The 24286-nt window shown below is 52.5% G+C and overlaps 1 protein-coding gene across 6 annotated transcripts in view; it reads left to right on the plus strand.

The window, feature by feature from the left end:
- Window positions 1-24286, plus strand: part of LOC127391811 (uncharacterized) — a 141494-nt gene that overhangs the window by 844 nt on the left and 116364 nt on the right. The window contains exons 1-3 of one of the 6 annotated variants that reach the window (XM_051634965.1): window positions 424-2475; window positions 5249-5381; window positions 6651-6822. The exons of 2 other annotated variants lie outside the window; for them this stretch is intronic. In XM_051634965.1, coding sequence (XP_051490925.1) covers window positions 6739-6822 — 84 coding nt within the window. In that variant the 5' untranslated portion in view covers window positions 424-2475; window positions 5249-5381; window positions 6651-6738. Of the gene's footprint in view, window positions 1-423; window positions 5382-6564; window positions 6823-24286 lie in introns of those variants that run through there. 3 more of the 6 variants (XM_051634964.1, XM_051634967.1, XM_051634970.1) reach the window with 3 other exon arrangements.

Consider the following 24286-nt stretch of genomic DNA (forward strand, 5'->3'; position numbering starts at 1 on the left):
GCTGTCTGCATGTATGCAGATAGAACTCTAATAATTCACCTTAATATGTAGTACTTACGCTTCTTGCTTTTTTCCTCCACAGCTGAAGATACCCAGTTTGTTCTGTGGCATAGAAATTGTTCCTGCTCTCCTGCATGGAGATCTCTGGGGAGGAAATGTAGCTGAGGATGATTCTGGTCCCATTATCTTCGATCCGGCTTCATTCTATGGCCATTCAGAGTATGAGCTTGCAATTGCTGGGATGTTTGGTGGCTTCAGCAATTCTTTTTACTCTGCTTACCACAGTAAAATTCCCAAAGCTGCAGGGTTTGAGGAACGCCTAAAGCTTTATCAGCTTTTTCACTACATGAACCACTGGAACCATTTTGGTGCGGGGTACAGAGGGTCTTCTATAAACATTATGAGAAACCTTATCAAATGACTTTTGCTTAATCAGCATATTTTCTATGTTGCTTGGAAAACCCCTATGTGGTGGTGCAACTACAGGAGTAGTCATGTTAAAAAATAGCTCCTAGACCCCTGACTTTGTTGCACAGCTAAATACCTAGGATCAGTGAGTCCTGCTGAATACCAAGTGTAGCACAGTCATCCCTTCTTAGGGTAATAGGGAATAACTTTATGAAGGAAATGTCTAAGGAAGGAGTTTATTCAGTTGGACAAACCATCTTTTGATGTCATGAAGGCATTGTATGCTTGAGACTAGGCAAATTAATACAGATCAAACACTGAAGTGTAAATTCTTAGGAAGAAGTTCTTCCTTAGGGACCAGGTGTCCTTCAGAGTAGAAAAATACCAAAGTTTGCATGTGCACCTCATGGAAAATAGAGAAGCGGCTTTTCTCAGTTACTGAGGAGATAGCTAAAAGAAAGCTCATTCCTTTTTGCTGCCTCCCCTGCCACTACTTTCTGATAGATTGCTGAAACTTTTTGAGCTCTTCATGTCCAGTTACGTGCATGAAAACAATGTTAACAAAATATTTTGAAACTCAACAAGAAAATTACGTAATGGGAACTGTAAAAAATTATTTGGGCTTGCTGTTGTGATTCTATTGGATTGACACTGCTTCCTGTTCTGCTACAAAGCTGTGTGAAAATGCTTTTGATTTGTTCTGGCATGTGCATTTTGGTGCCTCAGAGCATTTGTGTAGGCTGTTCTGTGAGTGCTGATCAGTGGGCTCTTAACTAGAGCAATTCTTTTTTCTACCAGAACTAACTGTCTCTTCTGTTTTGGATTATGCTTTTGTCCAGTACAGTAGTGTGCATTCTTAAAAGATCTTTTCAGGTAAGACACTTACTTTATATGTCCACATGCTGTGACGATGCACTCTCTCACCAATACAAACAGAAGATGTACTTTTTGACTGTTGTCATTGCCCACAGAATAATGCTATCTGGTCGTGGTACAGGCTTCACATGGATTCTCTGTAGTTTAGCCTACAGGTGCCATCAGCTCACGTTTTCCTTCAGTTCCCATTAAATGCAATTTGTAACTCTTGGCATAAAGAGACATGAAACCAAAAGAAGCTAAAGTGTAACTGGTAATGATACTTGAGTGCAAGCATACCAGGTAGGTGAGGGATGCATGATTCCTAACACGCATTTTGAGCATTTGAGAATGACTTTCAATAGTTAAAAAAGGTTTGTAGTGGATGTTGGCAGATTACTGAGGGGTTTTTTGCTGCTAGTTTTGCAGTTTATAAGAATTGGAAGTAAGAGACTATCACTTGATAAAACTGTCTCTCCTCACTGGCTGCTTACTGCTACAAAAAAGTTTTAAAGCCTTGCTTGGTAGAATAGCTTTTACTTTTTACCCTGTTACTTAAATAAAAAGTTTCCCAGGTGATTACTGTTGTCTCTGTTTTCTGCATCAAAACCCGACAACTTGTGTTGATGCTTAGGGAGCTACTTGCTCTGAACGGTTAAGGGTCACTAGTTTGTTAGACAGCTACGGTTAACAAAGGTGTTGATGGGAATGTAGTTGTGGATTTTCATCTGGAGCAGAGTGTTACTGAAGAAAATGTATGTGTTGTTAGGTTACAGTGTCATTTGAGGTTCAAGCTGTGCCTTCAAACTTTAGGTATTATACCAGCTGTTTGGATGTTGGTAAAATGTTACATCTGTGTCCATATCCTTATCCCTTTCACTCAAACCTGGTAGTGCAGTTTCACCCAAACTTTGTTTAGACCTATGTGGGGAAGAAAAAGAACCGTTCCCCACACTGCTTAGTGCAGCTGGTGGAAGAAATGCTGTGGAATGTTAGCCAACAGTCAGTCTGGTTAGATCTCTTAACTGTTTATTTCCATACACTTTCATAACAAAATTAGAAGTTGTTTAACAAGGTCATTCTGTTTGCAATGGAATCTTCAACAAATCAACATGTTTATTTTGTTAAAATACCTAAATACTTTTAATCATGAGAAGGTGAAAGTGATACGAAGGTGGATTTCCTGTCAGTCACAGAGTTGAGTGAGAAATGGTAAGTCTTCAGAGATGATATTTTCCTAATAGAACTTAATTAAAATGTTGTTGGCCTTGAAGGAAAATGACGTAGTATGCAAATTATGTAAATAGAAGCAATTGTATTTAGAATTTTTATTGAAGGGATACTATGCTCACTTTTTCAAAGCCATTTTGGGCCACAATTAAAAATGGAAGGGGTGTAAAGAGGGACACTCTACTGCACCATGTGTCTCTTGATGAAGAGTTCTTATAGACAGCAGTTGAGTCAGGGAATGGCAGAGGGGGATGAAATCTCTTCTGAAGCCAGGCTGCTGGTGGACTCTTAGGAAGAAATTGCTGCAGTTATAGAAGGTAATTTTTTTTCTTACATATTGTGTGGTTCTGCACTGCTCTTAGAATTCTCCTCTTTGGTAATTTTGTTGCATTATGTGTTCCAGGCATGCCTTTGTTATTCTTTAGCTTTATTCCGTGAGAGAAGGAGATAACGTCCTGGTTTTCCCTCTCACGTATTCCTCCCTCTTGGTTCCTTCCAAACAGTCTGAATCTGACAAAGGTGTTTCCTTGTACCACGCTCTCATTCTGTTTTTCCTGGTTCTGTATCATAATTTTGCTGAACTTCTATTCCTATTTGGACAAGGAAAAATGGTGAAAGAACCGCTGAATTTTTATTAAATATACACTGTACTTGTCTTCGTGTATTGAAAAAAATTGTAATATCCTCTCATGAAGTTTCTAAATCTTTTCTCAAGATCGTATGTGGGTTCTGTAGGCTACAGCATCTCAAGGCATTTATTTGTAATGCTTCGAAAACCCAATCTCTTTATATATTTTTTTATTGGTTAAAATTAGACTTTGAAATTAATTCATTAGGGAATCAATTAGTGGGTTGGGATATGATTGCACATAATTTTAGGAACATAATCTTCTGCCTTGGAGAGGAGTTGGAGGAAGGGAAGCTTGGAAATCTGGACTTAATGTTTAGGATCATAGGAGAATTCAGGTTGGGAGAGAGCTCAGGAGGTCACTTAGTTCAATCTTGTGCTTAAAGCAGGATGAGCTGTGAGGACAGGCCAGGTTACTTAGGTCTTTATCTGACCTGGTGTTGAAAGCTTCCGAGGATGGAGGCTGCAGAACCTCTCTGGGCTACCTGTTTCATGGCTTTGTCCTCATTGTGACAATACATCCATTTTGAACCTCTCTGCAAGACCCTGTATTTCTGCTGAGTTGCTTATAGTTGCTCTGTACCCTGTGTTGCAGTGTGATGTCTTTGTTCTCATCCTCGTGGACTGCTGCCATCTGCACAAACTGCCTGCAGACGTGAATGTTGCACTCCAGTACTGTTTTTCTTCCTGCTTTTTGTCTTCACTGTTGTTCCTGGTGATTTTGACTGATGCTGGATGGGTCTACCAGAAGTAAAAGCAGGGGGGAGGTGGCATCCAATTAGCTGGTCTTTAGGCACTGTTTGTTACAAAAGATTTAAGGGGAAAATACGTTTTTGGTAACTAGGTCACACCAGAATCACAATTGCTTTATTATTTTGCTTTCTGAAGTAACATTCAATTACTTTTTAACACATTTTTAAAGAAACTCCAAGAATTCACCTCTGCATGGCCAGCTGAGAATTGATCCAGCATGGAAGCCAACTGGCTTTTCTACCTCTTGGCTGCTACCTAAGTGATGCAGTATATTTGGATTAACAGAGTCCTGTTTCTGGTTTCTCAAAAAATAATGTCAGAATGCTGAAAGAAGTGCTACAGTCAGTAACTATTGGCATCTTCACTGGAAATTGTAGGAGAAAAGTCCATGGCATACCAGACTGCAAAAGTTTTGGTTTCTGTAGTAATATTGTGGATGACAGATCATTCTCCTTGATTTTATTTTTTGGGGCTTTTGAGTTTGTTGGTTTTTTTCCTTAACAGGTAAATAGAAAGCTGAATTAGGGTATTTTTCACTATACTGAAATAAAGGAACCCGGCTCATTGTAATTTAATTTGTTGCCACAGCACTTGATTCCATTCCCAAGGTGCTCCATTGCTCCTCCCATTGTTCTAGGAGGTACTCTTTAGGGCTTCAAATATGCTGGAATTCAAGTTGCTTGGCATTTTCACAATCAGTCACATGAGCTATATTAGCAAAGTACCTCAAAATGTCCAAGATCTACAGCCTCAAGTTGCTTTGACTGCACGTGCACTGTGATTAATGTACATGCTGCACCCTTAGCTTCAAGCTTTCTTTGGTCCAGACATAGCTGTTTGCTTTAGCAGCCAGGACTCACTTTGCAGGCACAAATGCTGTCTGGGAGTGTGTAGACAAACTCCTGGGGGCTCCTACAGTAAGTGCTGAGTCTTCTTCCCTCTTCCCTCCGTTACTTTCTGTAGCTCTGTGTTTTACAGTTAGTATATCAGGGATGTGATGGTTATAAAACATGACAACTGGGCTTTGTAGAAGGGTTCCCAAAGCAACACTGCTTACTTAAAACATGTAATGCAAAGGTTCAAGCAAGACACATGACCTGGAGTGTGGCTTCTTGCTGTTCTTGAGTAGTATTTTTGTTTTGAATCACTGTTTGATTCCAGGTCATGAGCTCTACTTTTCAAGCTTGTGCTCTTATTATGTAAGCAATGTCCTACTCAATCAATCTGGATGTTAGAGAAGTTCCTCCTTAGCCAGTTTCTCTCTTTGAGGCCTCCTCTGTCTGTCTGCTCTGTGTGCCATAAGGAGCCAGCTTCTGAGAAACTGCTTGTCTGAGAAATCACTTGTACTATAACAGTATTTTTCACTCCACGTAGGACTGGAACCATTTGTGAATGTGATGAAAACCAAATAAATGAATCCGTGCAAACCAATAGTGAGAAAAGGGAGAGATGCATGAAAGTCGAGTGCAACAGTGGCCACAGAATCCAGAAATTCCACAGGGAGATGGTAGGCATTGCTGCTTCAAGTGAGAACAAGAACTGCAGTCTTTTCCAGGGTCATAGCCGCCTAACCAGATGTATTACCTTTATGCAGTCATTATTAAACCATATTGTATGGTCTGGGTTATGAGAACATATTCCAAGGGTTTAACACTTTATGCCTGCAGCAGCAGAAACATGCTCTGAGATTTTAACTTGCTGCCCCCCTGGTGCAGGGTCATGGGTGCAAAGTTAAACCCCCTTCCAGCAGTGTGGGGTGAAGCCTCCAACAGGCTGTGGCTGACTGTGCCATCCAGGGCAGCTCTGTCCACTTTCTAGCAACAGGGAAAGGCAGGAGAGCACTGGGGAAAGGATGGAGGCAGGACGGGCAGGGCCAGCTTGGGTTGGGGCAGAGGGAGAAGTGTCTCCATGGCCCCACTTGCTCCATTATCCCCAGGAGTTTGGTCCCATCCACCAAAAGCCAGTGCCTGCTCCAGCTGGGCCTGCTCCTGGGCCAGTACCTGCCGCAGCTGCCCCAGCTCCAGCTCCTCCTGCTCCACCTCCAGCCGGGCCAGCAGGGTCCCCAGCTGGGCTGGCATCTCCTGCAGCTGCTCTGGGACCAGAGCAGGAAGCTCACAGGGGCACTGGCCATGGGGAGCCCAGCCACCAGGTGCCACATCTCCATGGGCTGCCCACCAACTCCATGGGCTGCCCACCATTGAGGGTCCCACCCAGCCCCTGCAACTCACTGCTCGTGGAAGGGGAGGCTTCATCAGTGGCAGGGTTCATTGTGACCGACTCTGTCCCCAAGGCACAGTCCCCGAGGCAGAGGCAGCCCTGCCAGAGAGGGACAGTTGCTGCCAGCGACCGATGCTGAGGCTGGTGAGACTGTGGCAGGGAGAGCAGGAGCCCCAGGTGCTGTAGCTCAGGCTGCAGTTTAGCCTGCAGCCTCTGCACCAGGGCCCACAGGTCCTGCAGTTTGGCCTACAGGCGTGATGGGATGGTGGTTGTGGTGGGGTGGTGGCCCTGGGGTGGTGCATTGGTGGCCATGGGCTGGGTGGGGCTGAGGCTGGTCCCCACAGAGGAGCCTGGGGAGGCAGGAATGTCCCTGGATTTCAGGCAGCCGCTCTCTGGCTCTGCTGAAGAACAGAACAACTGGGGCGGGCATGTGCGAGGACCCTGGGGGTGAAGGGGACAGCGGTGGGGTAGGCAAAGTGCCCATGGAGGGCCAGGTTTTCCCCACTCTGTGTCGCCCCCGGCTCCCCACAGACAGGCTCTCTCTGCTCTCTCCTGCCAGGCTTCCCAAGGGACAAGCCCAGGCTGTCCCCAGGGTAGGGGGACACAAGGACAGTGCCCTTTAAAAGGGGGAAAAAACGGTTTCGGAAATGATTTCTTCCTCTTGGATAAAATGGAGCGGAACGCTGCCGGATTTGTTTAATCTCAAGGTGGATGGCTTGGGAAGAAAATGGGTAAGAACCGTGACAAATGCTTCCTCACCTGAACTGGCTGCTGCGTGGTTCGAGGAGTACCTGATTTCTTCCGGGCTGCTGCCCTTTTACTGGCAGAAACCAGCCTGGAAACCCTGGAGAAGGTTTTTCTCTCTGCAGGGCCCAGTGCTGGAACACCCAGCATACATAGGGATGTGTAACCCATGGCCTGAGATGCCCTGTTTTTGCCATTGTTTAACCCACAAAATAACATCCTCAAGTGGGTTTCACTCAAAATACCAACTCCCTTCACCTCCAACAGCCTCCACTGTGGACTGGTGTGCTTGGAATGCCTTGTTTTTCCTTGAGTTCTACCTCCAGAAATACACTGATGTGTTATCACAAGAGTTTTCAGACTGTCCAAGTGTTTAGATCTCCTTTTGCAGGAGGAGGCAGCCAAGCTGTGCCACTGGTGAGTGCTGGGGCACCCCCAGACCTGCAGCCCCCTGAGCTGCCTGGCTACGGGTGAGGTCACAATCCTGCTCTGTGACCTCAGCCTCTCTGCCCTATAAAAACCCCACGCCGGGGCTCACTTTGCCACTCGTGTGACCCCCCAGTTGGGATCGCTTCCTGAGGTGACAAGGAGAAGGAAGGCTATCAGCTATCCATCTCTCTCACTCACCAGACTGATACCCCCGGCAGAAAGCCTCTGGTGTCCCCTGGTCAGCTCTGCTGTAGCAGACACGACAGCACCATGGACTTGTTTGGCCTGCCCCAGCTTCTGGACCTGATCCTCGTGCCCAGAGACATGTGGACGGTCAACTTTGGGGCCCTGTGCCGTCTGCTCCCGGGGACGGTCAACTTTGGGGCCCTGCGCCATCTGCTCCCGGCCAGGAGGAAAGGGAAGAAGGAGAGCAGCATCTCCAAGGTAGAGGCTCTGGCTGGTCCCCTGGGTGCTCCCCTGCCCAAGCCCCCTCCTACGGGCTCTGCACAGCCCGTGCGCTGCCCTTAGAGCAGGGTCTGAGTTAAGCCCGAGTTCCTGCTGGGACCTGGGGCTTCCCTGTGGGAAAGGGACAGAGTTTTGGGGAGCAAGAGCTGGGGCTGAAATGCTGCTCCGCTTGCTCTGGGTCCTCCCCGCGTTGCCATCAGCAAGCGCTAGTGGGTCCAAGCCAGCCCCCGGTGCTGCTGCACATCTGCCTGTAACCCTGATCCCTTTGCCTTCTCTTCCCAGCAGGGCAGTAGCAGCCAGTTTGCGCCTGCTCGACCCACCAGGGTGAGCACGGGCACCCTGCAGGAGGCCACCCTGGCGACCACCGCCCTGAGGACAAAGCGAGGATCTCTAGACCAGGAGAGCATCTGCCATCTCCTGTCTGACCTCCAGGGCCAGCTGTCCGCCCTGCAGGGCCGGGTGTCCTCTCTGAAGGGCCAGGTGTCTTCCCTGCAGGGCCTGGAGAGTGACTGGCAGGGCCAGAACGAGAAGGTGAGCCAGCAGAGGTCCCCAGGGGAGCTGGGGAGATGCTGGGGGGCTTGGGTGGGGAGGGGAGAGCCAAAGGGCTCCCTCCACGCTGGGAGGAGGTGTGCGGGCCATGCCCACCTGAGCTGGGAGAGCAGCAGGACATGACCAAGGCTGCTCTGGAGCAGTTGGTCACCAAGACAGCCGAGCAGCTCCAGGAGCGGCTGAGGCAGGGGGGGCTGCCATAGCCCCCTGGCTCGGCGGGGTGGTCCTGGCCGGGCTCCTGTCCCCGTCCCCTGGCTGGATGGCACCATTGAGCCTCCAGAGCCACCCGGGCTTGTTGGCCACATCCATCCCATCTCCCAGGTGATTCCTTCTCCCCTCCCTGCAGCTGGACAAGCTGTCAGTGATGGTGGAGAGCGCGGGGCAGCAGCAGGCAGAGGCGCAGGCAGAGGGGCAGGCAGCCCAGTCTGCAGCACAGACACCAGCTATCCTGCTGCCACTGGCAGCCTGTGGCCACCGGCCCAGGAACCGGGGGCTGTCCCCGCGGGGCAGCCAGTCCCCCCTTGCTTGGCACCACATTGTCACCCTCCTCCCTGAGCAGGACCAGGAGCTGCTGACGAGCATCCAGGTCAGAGCTGTCAAGCTGGAGAGGATCGGTGAGGCCCTCACCTCGGTCACCAGGAGCCTCATGGACAAGCTTCAGCAGACGGACGAAGATCTCGAGGTTGGTGGCCGAAAGCCCCGCGGGGTTGGAGCAGCCTGCAGGCAGAGCTTGGGCTGGGCACCACAGGGGACTGGTCCCCCTGCCAACCCTGCTGGCAGCCCTGGGGAGGTTCCAGTGGCCTGTCCAGGAGGTTCTGGCCAGGGGTGGGGAGGTGGTGGGTGCTGGGCTGGCCAAAGGCAGCTCTGACCCTACGGTGGCATCATGGGCTTCTTTCTGCATTGGAAGGCTCTGTCCCTGTGCATGGAGAGGCTGCAGGAGAAAGCGGACAAAGTGGACTGAGGGAGCCAGCTCAGGATCACCCACGGCGATTGAGAGACGGGACGCAGCTTGATGCTCTAGATTGATTTTCTTCCCCTATAATTAAATTTGACACAAAAATCCATTTTTACTGATCTCAAAAGCTCAATCTTTTGTGGTTCTAATTTGGCACGTGGGAGATAGGGAGTCCATCCATCCCAAACCTTAGCGGGGTTACTGCCCTGGACCATGGTCTGCTGCGCCATCGGCACTGGCCATTTGTCCAGCAGCAACCCAATGAGACACTTGGAAAAGGGGTTTCTTGGAGAGGCAGTAGCCAAACACAAGGTTTCCTGTCCGATCAGGTTTGCCAATGTAATCCATACATTCTCCTCAGGAAGGGGGCTGCCCCAAAGGATTTTTTCACCTGTATGACAAGAGGCACCTCTCCTGTTACCCATGACTTACTGAAGATGATGGAGAGTGGCCTAGCAATGACCTCCGCCAGCTCCCTCAGCACCCTTGGATGCATTCCATCTGGACCCATCGATTTATGGATGTCATAAATACATACAGGAGAGGTGCCTGAGGACTGGAGGATAGCAAATGTCACTCCAGTCTACAAGAAGGGCAAGAAAGAGGACCCGGGTAACTATAGACCGGTCAGCCTCACCTCCATCCCTGGAAAGGTGATGGAACAACTTATTCTTGTCTCTATCTCTAGGCATATCAAGGACATGGGGGTCATCAAGAGCAGTCAGCATGGTTTTATCAAGGGTAAATCATGTTTGACTAACCTCATAGCCTTCTATGAGGAAATTACTAGGTGGATAGATGATGGTAGAGCGGTAGATGTGGTTTATCTTGATTTCAGTAAGGCATTTGACACCGTCTCCCACAGCATCCTTGTAGATAAGTTGATCAGGTATGGGTTTGGTGATCAGGTAGTGAGGTGGATTAGGAACTGGTTGATGGGAAGGAGTCAGAGAGTTGTAGTCAATGGGGCAGAATCTGGTTGGAGGTGTGTGACCAGTGGAGTCCCTCAGGGGTTGGTACTGGGACCGGTGTTGTTCAACATCTTCACCAACGACCTGGATGAGGGTATAGAATGTACCCTCAGCAAGTTTGCTGATGACACTAAGCTGGGAGGAGTGGCTGACACACCAGAAGGCTGTGCTGCCATTCAGAGAGACTTAGACAGGCTGGAGAGTTGGGCGGGGAGAAACATGATGAAATTCAACAAGGGGAAGTGTAGAGTTTTGCATTTGGGGAAGAACAACACGATGTCCCAGTATAGGTTGGGGGCTGACCTGCTGGAGAGTAGTGTAGGTGAAAGAGACCTGGGGGTCCTGGTAGACAGGAGGATGACCATGAGCCAGCAGTGTGCCCTTGTGGCCAAGAAGGCCAATGGCATCCTGGGGTGCATTAGAAAGGGTGTGGTTAGTCGGTCAAGAGAGGTTCTCCTCCCCCTCTATTCTGCATTGGTGAGGCCTCATCTGGAGTATTGTGTCCGGTTCTGGGCCCCTCAGTTCGAGAAGGACAGGGAACTGCTTGAGAGAGTCCAGCGCAGAGCTACTAAGATGATTAAGGGAGTGGAACATCTCCCTTATGAGGAAAGGTTGAGGGAGCTGTGTCTCTTTAGCTTGGAGAAAAGGAGGATGAGGGGTGACCTCATCAATGTTTACAAATATGTAAGGGGTGAGTGTCAGGGAGATGGAGTTAGGCTCTTCTCAGTGATGACCAGTGATACGACAAGGGGTAATGGGTGTAAATTGGAGCATAGGAGGTTCAAGGTGAATATCCGAAAAAAATTTTTTACTGTAAGAGTGACAGAGCACTGGAACAGGCTGCCCAGAGAGGTTGTGGAGTCTCCTTCACTGGAGACATTCAAAACCCACCTGGATGCGTTCCTATGTGATGTACTCTAGGTGACCCTGCTCTGGCAGGGGGGGTTGGACTAGATGATCTTTCGAGGTCCCTTCCAACCCCTAGGATTCTATGATTCTATGATTCTATGAAGCAAACAAAGCTCCAGAGAAGGTATCAATAGACGAGTGCACATATTTTAACCTGCCAAACTCCGGACAAGGTGTAACGTCCATTTGCCACACTTATAAACTTTGTAAACCTCTGGGATTCACCCCCCCCGCTACAGAAGGAAAGGATTGTCTTTGACAGACATTCAGGGCAAGCATAAATAATATCAGATGCTTGCTATGAAGAGAGCCCAAACTGTCGTTTTAACCCTCCTGCATTTTGATGAAAAAAGGAATGACTAAGTTTAGCTTGTGCAATGCGATCTGGCAATACCTGTACTGGTAAGGTCATTAAGTCGGCCTGTCGATTTCCTTCTGCAATAAAGCCAGGTAGAGAAGTGTGTGACCTTACATGCATGATAAAATAGGGGTGAGGCTGTGAATCTAAAAGAAAAATCAATTCCTGTAACAAAAGAAATAAATCAGGATGTGACACATCACACAATACTGCTGCTTCGGCCCGCTCAACAACTCCTGCAACATAAGCTGAATCAGTGATAAGATTAAGTGGAGCAGACCACCTTCAAAAAGCCCAAATAACTGCAGCTAGTTCCACAATTTGAGGGGATCCGGGAACAGTAGTTATGTCTGAGTCCCATTGATTAGACTGAGAATCCCACCATAAAATGACTGATTTATGTGACCTCCCAGACCCATCTGTAAAAACTGTAAGGGCCTGTACCGCTGGTCGCTTCTTTTAGGCATAGGTACCAAATTAAAGCCAGTGGTAAAAAGCCTGTGCTGAGGTGGATGGGATGTAAGTTGGCCTGTATCATCTGCCAATGCCATAGCAAACGTGTCTGACCGCTGGTTTAGCCACTGTAGATAAATATTGGTAACAGGCAAACAGATAAAGCAAAAGTCCACGCCCGCCAGCAACAACAAACGTTGCCTAGCCTTAACAATCAAAAAGGCGAACATCTCATGCTGGGTTAAGATAGTTTTTGTTGGCTGATTTGATAAAAAGACCCACTCAATAATGAGCAGGGGATCTGACATTTGAGGATCCCACTGAAATATTAGTGCATGAGGCTGCTTGGCAGGAGTTAAAAGAATAAGGTGGAAAGGCAATCCATGTGCTTGCCTGACCATTATTGCCGTGGCAACCTTCTGTAAAGATTGAGCAGCTTCTGGGCTAAGACTGCGAGGAGAATGTAAGTCAGTGTCCCCTTTTAACAGGGCAAACAAAGGGGCTAGTTCCTAACAGCGGTCGGACCCAGTTTATTGTTCCCAATAATTTCTGTGCATCGGACTCGGTTTATTGTTCCCAATAATTTCTGTGCATCATGCAGGGTCTCAATGTTTGCCTTTATCTGTAAGGGCTGAGGGGTTATGGTCTGAGCTCTTATGCGCCAACCTAAATATTTTCATGGTGTTGTTTTCTGAACCTTTTCTGGCGCAATACAAAGGCCTGCTTTAGTAACAGCAGCCGTGGCAAGGGATAAGCTTTCTCCATGACTTTCTGGTGTTGTGCAGCCATGAGGATATCATCCATGTAATGATATAATAATGCATCAGGCACTGTAGCCCAAATAGGACTAAATACCCTAGCCACATAGCACTGACAGATTGTAGGGCTGTTCTTCATTCCTTGTGGCAGAACAACCCAGTGATATCTTCGTAATGGAGCTTGCATATTGACGCTTGGGACTGAAAAGGCAAATTTAGGAGCAATGTCTGGATGCAATGGGATATTGAAAAAGCAGACTTTAAGATCAATAACAGTTAGATGCCAATGTCTGGGAATCATAGTGGGAGAGGGGAGCCCTGGTTGGAGGGCTCCCATATCTTCCATAGCACCATTAATTTTTCTTAAGTCATGGAGCAAGCGCCACCTGCCAGTTTTTTAATAACAAAAACTGGTGAATTCCATGGACCTAGTGGAAGGCACAATATGCCCCCTCTTTAACTGTTCCATGACTAGTTCTTGAAGGGCATGAAGCTTTTCTAGTGGTAGGGGCCATTGATCCACCCAAATAGGAGTGTTTGTTTTCCAAGTTAACTGTAGGTTGTCGCGCATTTCAATGACCTTCTCTAAAAATGGGTCTGAATAGAAATGCCCCATTGTGACAACACATCACGCCCCCATAAAACCATACGGACAGGTAATACAAAGGGTTTCACAGAGGCCATATGCCCTTCTGGGCTCCGGATTTGAATCAACTCAGTACTCTGGTGGCTGTTGCAAGTTCCCCCTATTCCGGCCAATGCTTGAGATACATTAGCAAGAGGCCATTGTGGGAGCCACTTGGCCTGAGAAATGACTGTTACATCAGCTCCAGTGTCTATTATTCCACTTAATGCTACTTGTTGTCCTTAATAGATAAGGATACATTGACACATAGGGCGTTTATGTGAAATGGATTGCACCCATAAAATCTGTGGGTTCCCTGTAGATCCAAACCCTCCCTGCCTTTGTTGTGGTTCATAGGTGGAAGAAGTGTTTTCCCCCCTAGGAATCAATATCAATTGTGCTATACGACTACCTTTCGGCACAGTACAGGGAGGTAATGGGGTCCATGCCATGATTTTAATTTCTTCATTACTGTCAGAGTCAATGACCCCAGGTAATACAAAGAGTCCTGACAATGATGTAGATGATCTTCCTAACAAAAGTGCCTGCATATTAGGGGGTAAAGGTCCCAAAACATTTGTTGAAAGTAAATGAACAGAGGAGTCAAGTAACGTTACAGCGTGGGAGGTTGCCAGGTCCAGTCCAGCGCTGCCAGCTGTTGCTGGGTGAAGACTTGAGGCACTGATGCTTCCCTCTGCTGAGGCTGTGACATCGGCTGTAGCACTTGTGTCTGTGCGCGACGCCGACTTGCGCTCCGTGGCCAGTTTTCTGCAGCTTGGGTCACTGGGTCTGTATGCTGACCCATGCCAGTAAGCTGTTCAAGGGTAAGCGTGGCCAGTGCTGCATTATCATGCCCCGCATATGTTAAGAGGAGGGCCTGAAGCCCCCTCCTGCGCTAAAGACTTTAAATCATGAGGAGTCATTGCATACATATCAAACACCGAATTAAGGAGGCTGGCAAAATACGGAGAGGAAAGCCCGTATTCTGTGACGGTGTGACGGAGCTCCTTAATGACTGAAAAAGACAGGGCTTCCCATTGCGGATTCTCCCCCCGGGCTTGGTACATGACAGGAGCAACGATTTTCTCGGCAATGTCCAGGTCTCCCTCTTTTAGAGCCTGCCGTCTTATAGAAGCCCACACAACGCGTGGATTGGGGGCATACAGATCTGGCTCATCCTCCGGGTTGATAGGACCTGGGTCTAGGGGGTTATCTGGAGTATGAGCCGCTGCGTACACACCCAAAAGTTTGGAATGTTGGGGCGGATTTTCTGGCATGGGTTCAGTAGGTGATCCCCCTGAGGGTAACAAGGGAGGCACCCCAGGGGTTTCCGCAGAAGCAGTGGCTTGTGGTCCTATGCCCTGTTCTTGGGCTTTCAAAGTCTCAAATATCCCCCTCCACCATGGGCGCATGTGCTGTGCCTCCACATTCCTGGTTGTTGCTGCGTCCCACAGTTTAACCCCAACATTGCTCCAAAGTTCCCATGTAAAAATACTAGACGCAGTCATGGTGGGTATTTTTATCTGCATCCACTTAAGTATCCCTTTAAGGTCATGCTCAGGAATGTTCCTCCCATGTTTTTTAAGGAGACACTTCATTAAATTATAAACATTTCTTTCTGGGGGAGATACTTGATTCCCCATGTTCCCCACAGCTCACCTCCCAGCTCCGAAGGGATTTCAGGCCAGCTGGCTCCCGCTTCCTTTCAGCGGCTCATTCAACGTCCTGCAGGGCTCGCCACAGACCGTTCAGCTGGGCGGATCGTCGACCCATCATGTCGGGGTTACCAATTCACGGCGATTGAGAGGCAGGACACAGCTTGATGCAAGCAAACTGTCATTTATTTTATACACAGGCTGCCTTTTATACACATTGTCACTGTCCACGCGAATTTTGTTCCTGTTTCATAGGTTCCCTTCACCTGTTCACACGCCAGTTATGACCTCATGATAACTCCACATAGGCTGCCTTTGCCAAAATGCTATTTTTAGCTAAATGCAAGTTTCCTTATCTAAACGCAGGCTTTAGCACAGTCCTCTGCTAGCATAGCCTTAGTTAGATTTACTGTGGCTTCTCACTATCTACTTCTCAGGGTCAGTGCTTTTCCACTTCACTTAGCTGCATTCTATTCCCATGGTTTACGACCTACAAGGGCCAGAATATCTCCTCCCATTAATTGATCTGTGCTCTGAGTTTTGCTCCCCAGAATTTCTCCTTCAATCACCTGCCCTTGTAGCGTCCCCAGCACCTCCTGCCCCTTCAACCCAGCGTCCTGAAGCTGCTCCAGCCCCCCAGCAAGGTAGGGATGAGAGAGGGAGGATGAGCAGGGCTGGGAGGGAGGTGCTGAGAAGTCTGCAGGGCTCCGTGCCAAAGTTTCCCCAGGGAGAGCTGGTGCTGGCAGGGTTACCTGGGGAGGCAGGAATGTCCCTGGATTTCAGGCAGCCGCTCTCTGGCTCCGCTCAGGAACAGTACGGCTGGGGCGGGCGTGTGCGGGGACCCTGGGGGTGAAGGGGACAGCAGTGGGGTAGGCAAAGTGCCCACGGGGGGCCAGGTTTTCCCCCCTCCATGTCGCCCCCAGCTCCCCCCAGACCGGCCCTCTCTGCTCTCTCCTGCCAGGCTTCCCGAGGGACAAGCCCAGGCTGTCCCCAAGGCAGAGGGACACAAGGACAGTGTCAGCCCACGAGGATCGCTCCCAGTCACCGAGGATCCTCCCAAGGATCTTGACCCCTAGGGCCAGATCCATCATCTCTGCAGCCAGGCAGGACAGCAGGTCCCCCCTGGGCAAGCTCTGTGGCACCAGGCAGGACAGCAGCCGTGGCCTTGTTTGGCCTGCCCCGGCTGCTGGACCTCGTCCTCCTGCTGCGAGATGTCTGGAGGGTCCGCTTTTGGCCCCTGCACTGTCTGTTCCTGACTGAGCTGGGGCAGGTGCAGGGCCAGGCAGCGTGTGGCACAGAAAGGATTGCTGCTTGCTGAGCAGCTGCCAGTGCCCCCGGGAGGGAGCTGGACCCTCGCCCCCTGACAGCCCCTCTCCCTGTCCCCCAGCCACGCCAGCCCCTGCCCCGCGGCCATGGCTGGCACCCAGCGTGAAGGAAGGAGGTTCCAAGGGGGGAGCAGGACCCCCCAGCCCCTGCTCCTCCCGTGCAGTGCAGCCCCAGCCCTGCCCAGTGCCCCTCCGTTTCGTGCCACAGTTCATTGGCAGATGCCCCTTTTCCATCCTGCTCCCGGGCCCCGGCTGCCGTCCTTCTCCTCACCGCGCTCCAGGGGGGAAAGCCCAGGAGGCAGCCGGCAGCGGCAGCCAGGCAGGACTCGATACATTCTAGTTGTTCTCTCACATAAAGAGCAACTCCACCACCTCGCTTCACCGACCGATCTTTCCTAAAAAGCACATAGCCATCCATGGCCACATTCCAGTCACGTGAGCTGTCCCGCCATGTCTCTGTTATTGCTACCAGATCATAACCCTTAGACCGCACACAGACCTCTAACTCCTCCTGTTTATTCCCCATGCTGCGTGCATTGGTGTACAGGCATTTCAGGAAGCAAGCAGAGCACACTGGTGGGACCAAATCCTCCTTAGACCACCTTCCTTCAGGCCCTGGTATGTTCCTCTTGGGCTTGTCCCTAACAGACCCAGTTTTCTCCCCTTCCCCCTTCACATCTAGTTTAAAGCTCTCTCAATGAGCCCTGCCAAGTCCTGCCCCAAAAGCCTTTTCCCCCTCTGGGACAGGTGCATCTCACCTGCCACCATCAGGCCAGGTGTCTCATATAGCAGCCCATGATCAAAAAAACCAAAGCCCTGCCTTTGGCACCAGTCTCGTAGCCATTCATTGATCAGTAAACTCTTCCTGTTTACCTCTCCACCCCTTCCTGCAGGAGGTATGGAGGCAAACACTACTTGCTCTCCAGACCCCCTAACCAGCCGTCCCAGGGCCCTGAAGTCTCTCTTCATTGCCCTTACATTTCTTGTAATAATTTCGTCACTGCCAACCTGAAAAATCAGCAGTGGGTAGTAATCGCAGGAATTTACAAGATTAGGGAGTTTCCTTTTAACATCTCTAATCCGAGCCCCAGGGAGGCAGCAGACCTCCTTGTGGGATGGGTCTGGTCGACAGATGGGCCCTTCTGTTCCCCTCAGGAGGGAGTCACCCACCACAATTACTTTCCTTTTCTTCTTGATTGAAGAAGTCCTAAGGCATCGGGTTGACTGACAAGTCCCAGGTGCTTCACTAGACAGATCTATCACTCCAACTTCATTTTCCTGTCCCTGAAGTTCCAAGGCCTCATACCTATTCTTCAAGGGCAACTGGGAGGGTGCAGGGGGTTGGGAGGGTTTTTGCTTGCCTCTCCGAGGACGGACCTCCCTCCATGTCTCTAAAGTTCTCTCCTTCTGTCTGACGACAGGAGGGGAGGGGATCCATCACTTGTTCCAGAACCTCTTCCTTCTGCCCTTGCCTCAGGGTGTGACTCCACCAATCTATTTCACTCTCACATTCTCTGATAGTTCTTAGTCTTTCAACCTCCTCCGTCAGTTTAACCACCTGCCCAGGAGATCATTTACTCGCTCACACCGCACACACGCGGTGCCACGGGCTCCCTCCGGCACCAGTGCCAGGCTCAGGCATTCGCTGCAGCCAGACACCTGCACGGCTGCGTGCCTGCTCAGAACCTCCGTCTGAGTTCCCACATCCTTTTCCAATACGGTTTTAGGGCGTGTTGTGACCATGCTAGAGAAAGCTACCGGTGTTCTCTGCTCCCCGCCTGCCCTCGCGCCTCTCCCTGCTCCTGCCGCTGCCGCTCTCCGCCCCGCGCTGCCGCGGGCTCCGAGGGAGCTGCCGAGATGGCCGCTTTTAAACCTTGCCGCCGTTCTCAGCCACGGCCCCGCCACGCCAGCCTTCCTGTTCCTCGCAGGATTCCCGCTCAGACTCGGGTCTCCTCGCTCTGCCCCGGCTTCACCGTCTCCGGGAAGCCCGGCCCCTTCTCTAATCCTCAGGAATTAAAGGAGCAGCTCTCACCGCTGCCGCTGCGCGCTGCCGCGTGCTCAGGCACCTCCTCCCCCCTCTTTCCTCCCTGCCCTCGGGATCCGTGCCTCACCACCCCACCTCCCCTGCCCTGCAGGTCTTTTTTCAGTTTCCTTTTCTCTGCCTTGAATATGTCACTCTCAGAGGTGCATCCAGCTTCCCTAATTAGCTGGGCCTTGGCCAGAGGTGAGGCTGGAATTGGAGCCAGGGGAGCTTCCAGCAGCTTCTCACAGGAGCCTCCCTTGTGGAACAACCCCCTGCCCCAAACATTAAGTGTCTTATAATTTAATTAAATTCTGTATATTAAACCAAATTAATTAAATAGATAACCAGTTATAGAGTGATATAATGAAACAGTGTCAATATAAGGCATTTAAGCAATTCATTACATTTATTTAAACAGAAAACATTTGAAACAATCAAACAGCGCAACGGTGAAACAATTAAACAGTGAAAATATGAAACAACTCCAAACCTGCATTTCCCCTACCCCCCTGATTTGAAGACTACAAAAGCCCCCATCTCTCCCCTCCCCTGGGAAGGTCACGGGTTGGATGGGGCTTGGAGCAACTTGGTCTAGTGGGAGGCGTCCCTGCCCATGGCAGGGGCCTTCGAACTAGGTGATCTCTCCCAAATGCAGTCCTCCCACCCCTCCCGCCCCCCCTGCCAGTCCCAGCCCCTCTCCTGACCCCCTGCCCAGCTGCTCTCCTCCTTCTGCAAATCCCAGTCACCCATGGCAGGCCTCTACATCACCCAGAAGCAGCTGGCCTGGTTCCCCCATGGAGAGATCGGGATGAAAAACTGGTCATATATATGTATATATTGGTATAGTTGGAGGATCAACGAGGACCAGTTGTCTTCCCACCACGACCAGATGTCCTCCCTGCAGGGCCCTGTGTCCTCCATGCAGGGCCAGCTGTCTGCTCACGAGGACCACTTGTCTTCCCACCAGGACCAGATGTCCTCCCTGCAAGACCAGATGTCCTGGGAGCAGCCTTCAGCCCCCGCCCTGGTGCAGGGTGACACACGGGGTGCTGTTGTGCCAAGCACTGAGCCCCCCCCATGCCCCATCCCACAGGGAGCAGGTGGCCGAGTACGGGTACCCCGGGGAGCCACAGGACTGCGGGAGCCAGCAGAGCATCACCAGCCCGCAGCAGCTCCCCCAGCACCTCCCACCCCTTCAACCCAGCGCCCCGCAGCTGCTCCAGCCCCCCAGCAAGGTAGGGATGAGGGAAGAGGGAGGGAAAGGGGAGGACAAGTGGGGCTGGGAGGGGGTTGCTGAGAGTCCCCAGGGCTCCATGTCTCAGTTTCCCCTGGGAGCGCTGGCGGGGTTGCCTGGGGAGACAGGACTGTCCCCAGGGTTCAGCCAGCCACTCTTTCCTTCCCAGCAGGAGGAGCTGAAGCTGCTGGGCCAGGATGGCCCCAGGGACAAGAGCTGGCAGGACAGGCAGCTGCAGGAGCTCAGAAAACGTACGGCTGGGGCAGGCATGTGGGAGGATCCCAGGGGTGAAGGGGACAGCGGGGTGGGCAGGGTACCCATGGGGGGCCAGGTTTTCCCCCCTCCCTGTCACCCCCCGCTCCCCCCAGACCGGCTCCCTCTTCTCTCTCCTGCCAGGCCTCCTGAGGGACATGCCCAGGCTGTCCCCAAGAACACAGTCAGTCCCCACAGACCGCTCCCAGCCACCGAGGATCCTCCCAGGGCTCTTGACCCCTGTCGACAGATCCTTCATCACAAAAGCCAGGCAGAACAGGGGGTCCCATCTGATGGGCAGTGACAGCCCCAAGTGATGGGCTCAGCTGTCACCCAGCAGGCAGCTCACAGCAGCAGAGGTGAGCTGGCAAGGGAACCTCACCCTGGGGAGCTGGCAGGGTTTCCTTCTGGAGGGACCTGGGCATTTCTTGCCTCCCTCCCCAGGCTGGCCCACGACCATGGTGCCAGGCTGGGGTCAGTGCTGGTGTCGTGCCCGGGGAGTTGAGGTGCTGGATCCGGAGACTTGGTCCTGGTAGCAGTGGGCGGGAGAAATGTCCTCCCTTTGTGGGACGACAGGGCTGTTTGAGGGGCTTTTTGAGTTGGCTGGTTTTGTTTTTTCTCCTTCCTCGCTTCAGCCCAAGGCTGGCTGGGCAGCTCCGACCTGCCAGGGGCTGGGAGACACCGGGCTTGGAGGGAACTTCCCCGAGATTCAGGGCTGCTAAAGCCCCCCGGGGGAGGCACTGGGGCTGTGGTGCACAGCACCCAGGGGATGGGTCTTGCCCAACAGCACCCAGGATTTGCAGCACCCCGGCCCTGCACGGGGCAGGAGAGCGGCTCTGCCTCGGGGAGGGAGCCTCAACCCTCTCCCTCTGGTTCTTGCAGGATCTGCCCTCTCACCTCCTTTCCCTTCCCATGCAGCCCTGGAAGGCAGGAGCCGTGGCACGGCTGAGGGGTGGCCCGACAACAGCGGGAAGGGCAGGAAGGGTCACTCGGCTGGCCTGGACAACAGCCCAACTGACCCCACGTGGCTGACGAAATTCTCCGTCAAGGACACCAACGTGGCCAGGCCCTGGTGGATCCCGGACCCCCTTGAGCGTCACAGGACCCCAGCTTAGCTGCCCCCTGCTCCCCCTGGCTGCTGACCTGGCGTGCATGGCCGTGCCCCACGCTCCCTGCCACCCCACCTCCTCTTCCACCCCGAGGGTGGTGCAGCACACCGTGCCCACGTGCCCTCAGCTGCCACAGGACGTGGATTACAAGACCCACCCACACCTCCAGCCACCGTACTCCTCCCTGGGCAGCACAGCGAGGGGCCCCGGGGGCAGGAGCAGGTCCTCCCACAAGCCAACCAGGACACCCTGGGCAGCGCCAGTTGTCTGCCCAGCAGGACCAGTTGTCTTGACCACCAGGACCTTATGTCCTCTGTGAAGGACCAGCTGCCTTCCATGCAGGGCCCAGGGTCCTCAATGCAGGACCTGTTGTCCTCCCACCAGGACCACATGTCCTCCTTGCAGGACCAGCTGTCCTCTCTGCAGAGCCCTGTGTCCTCCATGCGGGGCCAGTTGTCTGCCCACGAGGACCAGCTGTCTTCCCACCACGACCTGATGTCTGACCACCAGGACCTAATGTCCTCCCACTGGCGAAACCTTCATGGCCACTGCTTTCCTGCAGTACATCTTGGACAAATGGACAGACCATGATGGCCTCACCAACACTGTCAGTGTGGAGCAGGTGCTGGAATTCAGCGATGCCCCTTGGCCAGACGACATGAAGGACTGGAGCAGTTTGGCATCTCTCTTTTAAGAGGCCACTCACCATTCACAGCCCACACAGACTTTGGTGGGAGAGGGAAAAAGACAAGGTCTAACACTTTGGCAAGTCTGCCTGGGGGGGTGCAGAGGGAGGGAGGACGGGGTGAGGGGCAGCTCTGCGAGAGAAGCAGAGGAGAATTTGGGAAGCCAGGGACAGGTGCTTTGCTCCAGGTGCTGTGGCCCCCTTGGCCACATCCTGGGTGTAATCGGCAATAACCAGCCAGAAAAAGAATTTAGAAACTAATCAATTTGTTCGAGGTAGGTGAGCAAACAGCGCTGGGCGGCCGAGATCCAGCGCCGGGCGGCCGGGGAGTCTGTGCTCTGCCAACGGTGCGCACGCGGCTCTGCGCGGGGGTCCCTTTTATACAGTTCTTTTTCCTGCCGTTTTGGGGGGTCCACCCCTCTCGGAAAATTCCATCCCTGTCCTGCCGCTTTCGGAGGGGGGGGGTCTACCTCTCTCTCGGAAAATTCAGTCTCTGCGTTGTTGTTGCTACTCTCCAGGACTTGCACACTCAATCAAGATGTTCTATAACTTATGCTTCTATACACCAAGGCTATCTAACTTATAGTTCTATCTACCTGATATGGCTGTCAGCATTTAGCATTAAATAACGAGGTATAGCTGCCAACATTAACCATTACAGAACAGAACTACAAACATTCAACGAACATTGCAGCTTAACACTCAGTCACATACATTCACATCTGATCAGCAAATTAAGCTCCTGATTCACCTCTAACACCGGGTGCCCGCAGCTGCCTCCACCAGCTGCTCTTTTTCCCGATTCCCCCCTTCCATCTCCTGCCCTGCTGCAGGGATGCTGGGGGGCAGCAGGGAAACCCCTTCCACCCGCAGCTCCTCTGAGCTGCTGCTCCCTTCTCCCTGGGTTTGGAGACGTTCAGACACACGTGTATATGACAGCCTTCTATTAACAAATGCGGGGAGCAGCCAGAGGCTGTGGCGGGTTCCCCCTCCCAGCCCCAGCTCCCCCAGCCCAGCCCTGCAGGGCCCGCCGGGCGGCCGCTCCCCAGCCCCGCTGCCCTCAGCAGAAGCGGCGCAAGATGGCGCCGGGCGGGGCTGCCCGGAGAGCCCGGCCAGTCCCGCTGAGGGCAGCGCTGATTGGCTGAGGGGCCCGTGGGCGGGGCCTGCGCCGCGGCAACCGGCCCCGCAGGGCAGGAAAAGGGCGGGAAAAAGCAGCGCGGGGCCCGGGGCAGGGAAAGGGGGGGGAAGGGCGGCGGCTGGAAAGCCTCGCTCTGTGCCGGGGCTGCGGGGCAAGGCAGGAAGGGGTGTCCTGCCCCAGGGCACTGCAGGCACGCTGTGCTGATAGCCAGCAAAGCCAGGGGTGCCCGCAGGAAAGAGGCTCCTTGTCTGTTTGTCGCGGTAGCAGAAACAAGATTCATTCAGATGCAGGGGAAAGGCTAAATGTTGACATCTGGAGAGGTTCTTGATTTCTGCCTCCCGAAATACACGGATGTGTTATCACCAGAGTTTTCAGACTGTCCTAAATCTCCTTTTGCAGGAGGCAGCCAAGCCTCCCAAGGCACCCCCAGCCCCAGCCCCCAGCCCTGCAGCCCTGCCTGGCTACAGGTGAGGTCACAATCCTGCTCTGTGACCTCAGCCTCTCTGCCCTATAAAAACCCCACGCCGGGGCTCACTTTGCCACTCGTGTGACCCCCCAGTTGGGATCGCTTGCTGAGGTGACAAGGAGAAGGAAGGCTATCAGCTATCCATCTCTCTCACTCACCAGACTGATACCCCCGGCAGAAAGCCTCTGGTGTCCCCTGGTCAGCTCTGCTGTAGCAGACACGACAGCACCATGGACTTGTTTGGCCTGCCCCAGCTTCTGGACCTGATCCTCGTGCCCAGAGACATGTGGACGGTCAACTTTGGGGCCCTGTGCCGTCTGCTCCCGGGGACGGTCAACTTTGGGGCCCTGTGCCGTCTGCTCCCGGCCAGGAGGAAAGGGAAGAAGGAGAGCAGCATCTCCAAGGTAGAGGCTCTGGCCGGTTCCCTGGGTGCTCCCCTGCCCAAGCCCCCTCCTACGGGCTCTGCACGGCCCGTGCGCTGCCCTTAGAGCAGGGTCTGAGTTAAGCCCGAGTTCCTGCTGGGACCTGGGGCTTCCCTGTGGGAAAGGGACAGAGTTTTGGGGAGCAAGAGCTGGGGCTGAAATGCTGCTCCGCTTGCTCTGGGTCCTCCCCGCGTTGCCATCAGCAAGCGCTGGTGGGTCCAAGACAGCCCCCGGTGCTGCTGCACATCTGCCTGTAACCCTGATCCCTTTGCCTTCTCTTCCCAGCAGGGCAGTGGCAGCCAGTTTGCGCCTGCTCGACCCACCAGGGTGAGCACGGGCACCCTGCAGGAGGCCACCCTGGCGACCACCGCCCTGAGGACAAAGCGAGGATCTCTAGACCAGGAGAGCATCTGCCATCTCCTGTCTGACCTCCAGGGCCAGCTGTCCGCCCTGCAGGGCCGGGTGTCCTCTCTGAAGGGCCAGGTGTCTTCCCTGCAGGGCCTGGAGAGTGACTGGCAGGGCCAGAACGAGAAGGTGAGCCAGCAGAGGTCCCCAGGGGAGCTGGGGAGATGCTGGGGGGCTTGGGTGGGGAGGGGAGAGCCAAAGGGCTCCCTCCACGCTGGGAGGAGGTGTGCGGGCCGTGCCCACCTGAGCTGGGAGAGCAGCAGGA

This window comes from Apus apus, chromosome 17, assembly GCF_020740795.1.
Source record: "Apus apus isolate bApuApu2 chromosome 17, bApuApu2.pri.cur, whole genome shotgun sequence".
Classification (NCBI taxonomy): Eukaryota; Metazoa; Chordata; class Aves; order Apodiformes; family Apodidae; genus Apus; species Apus apus.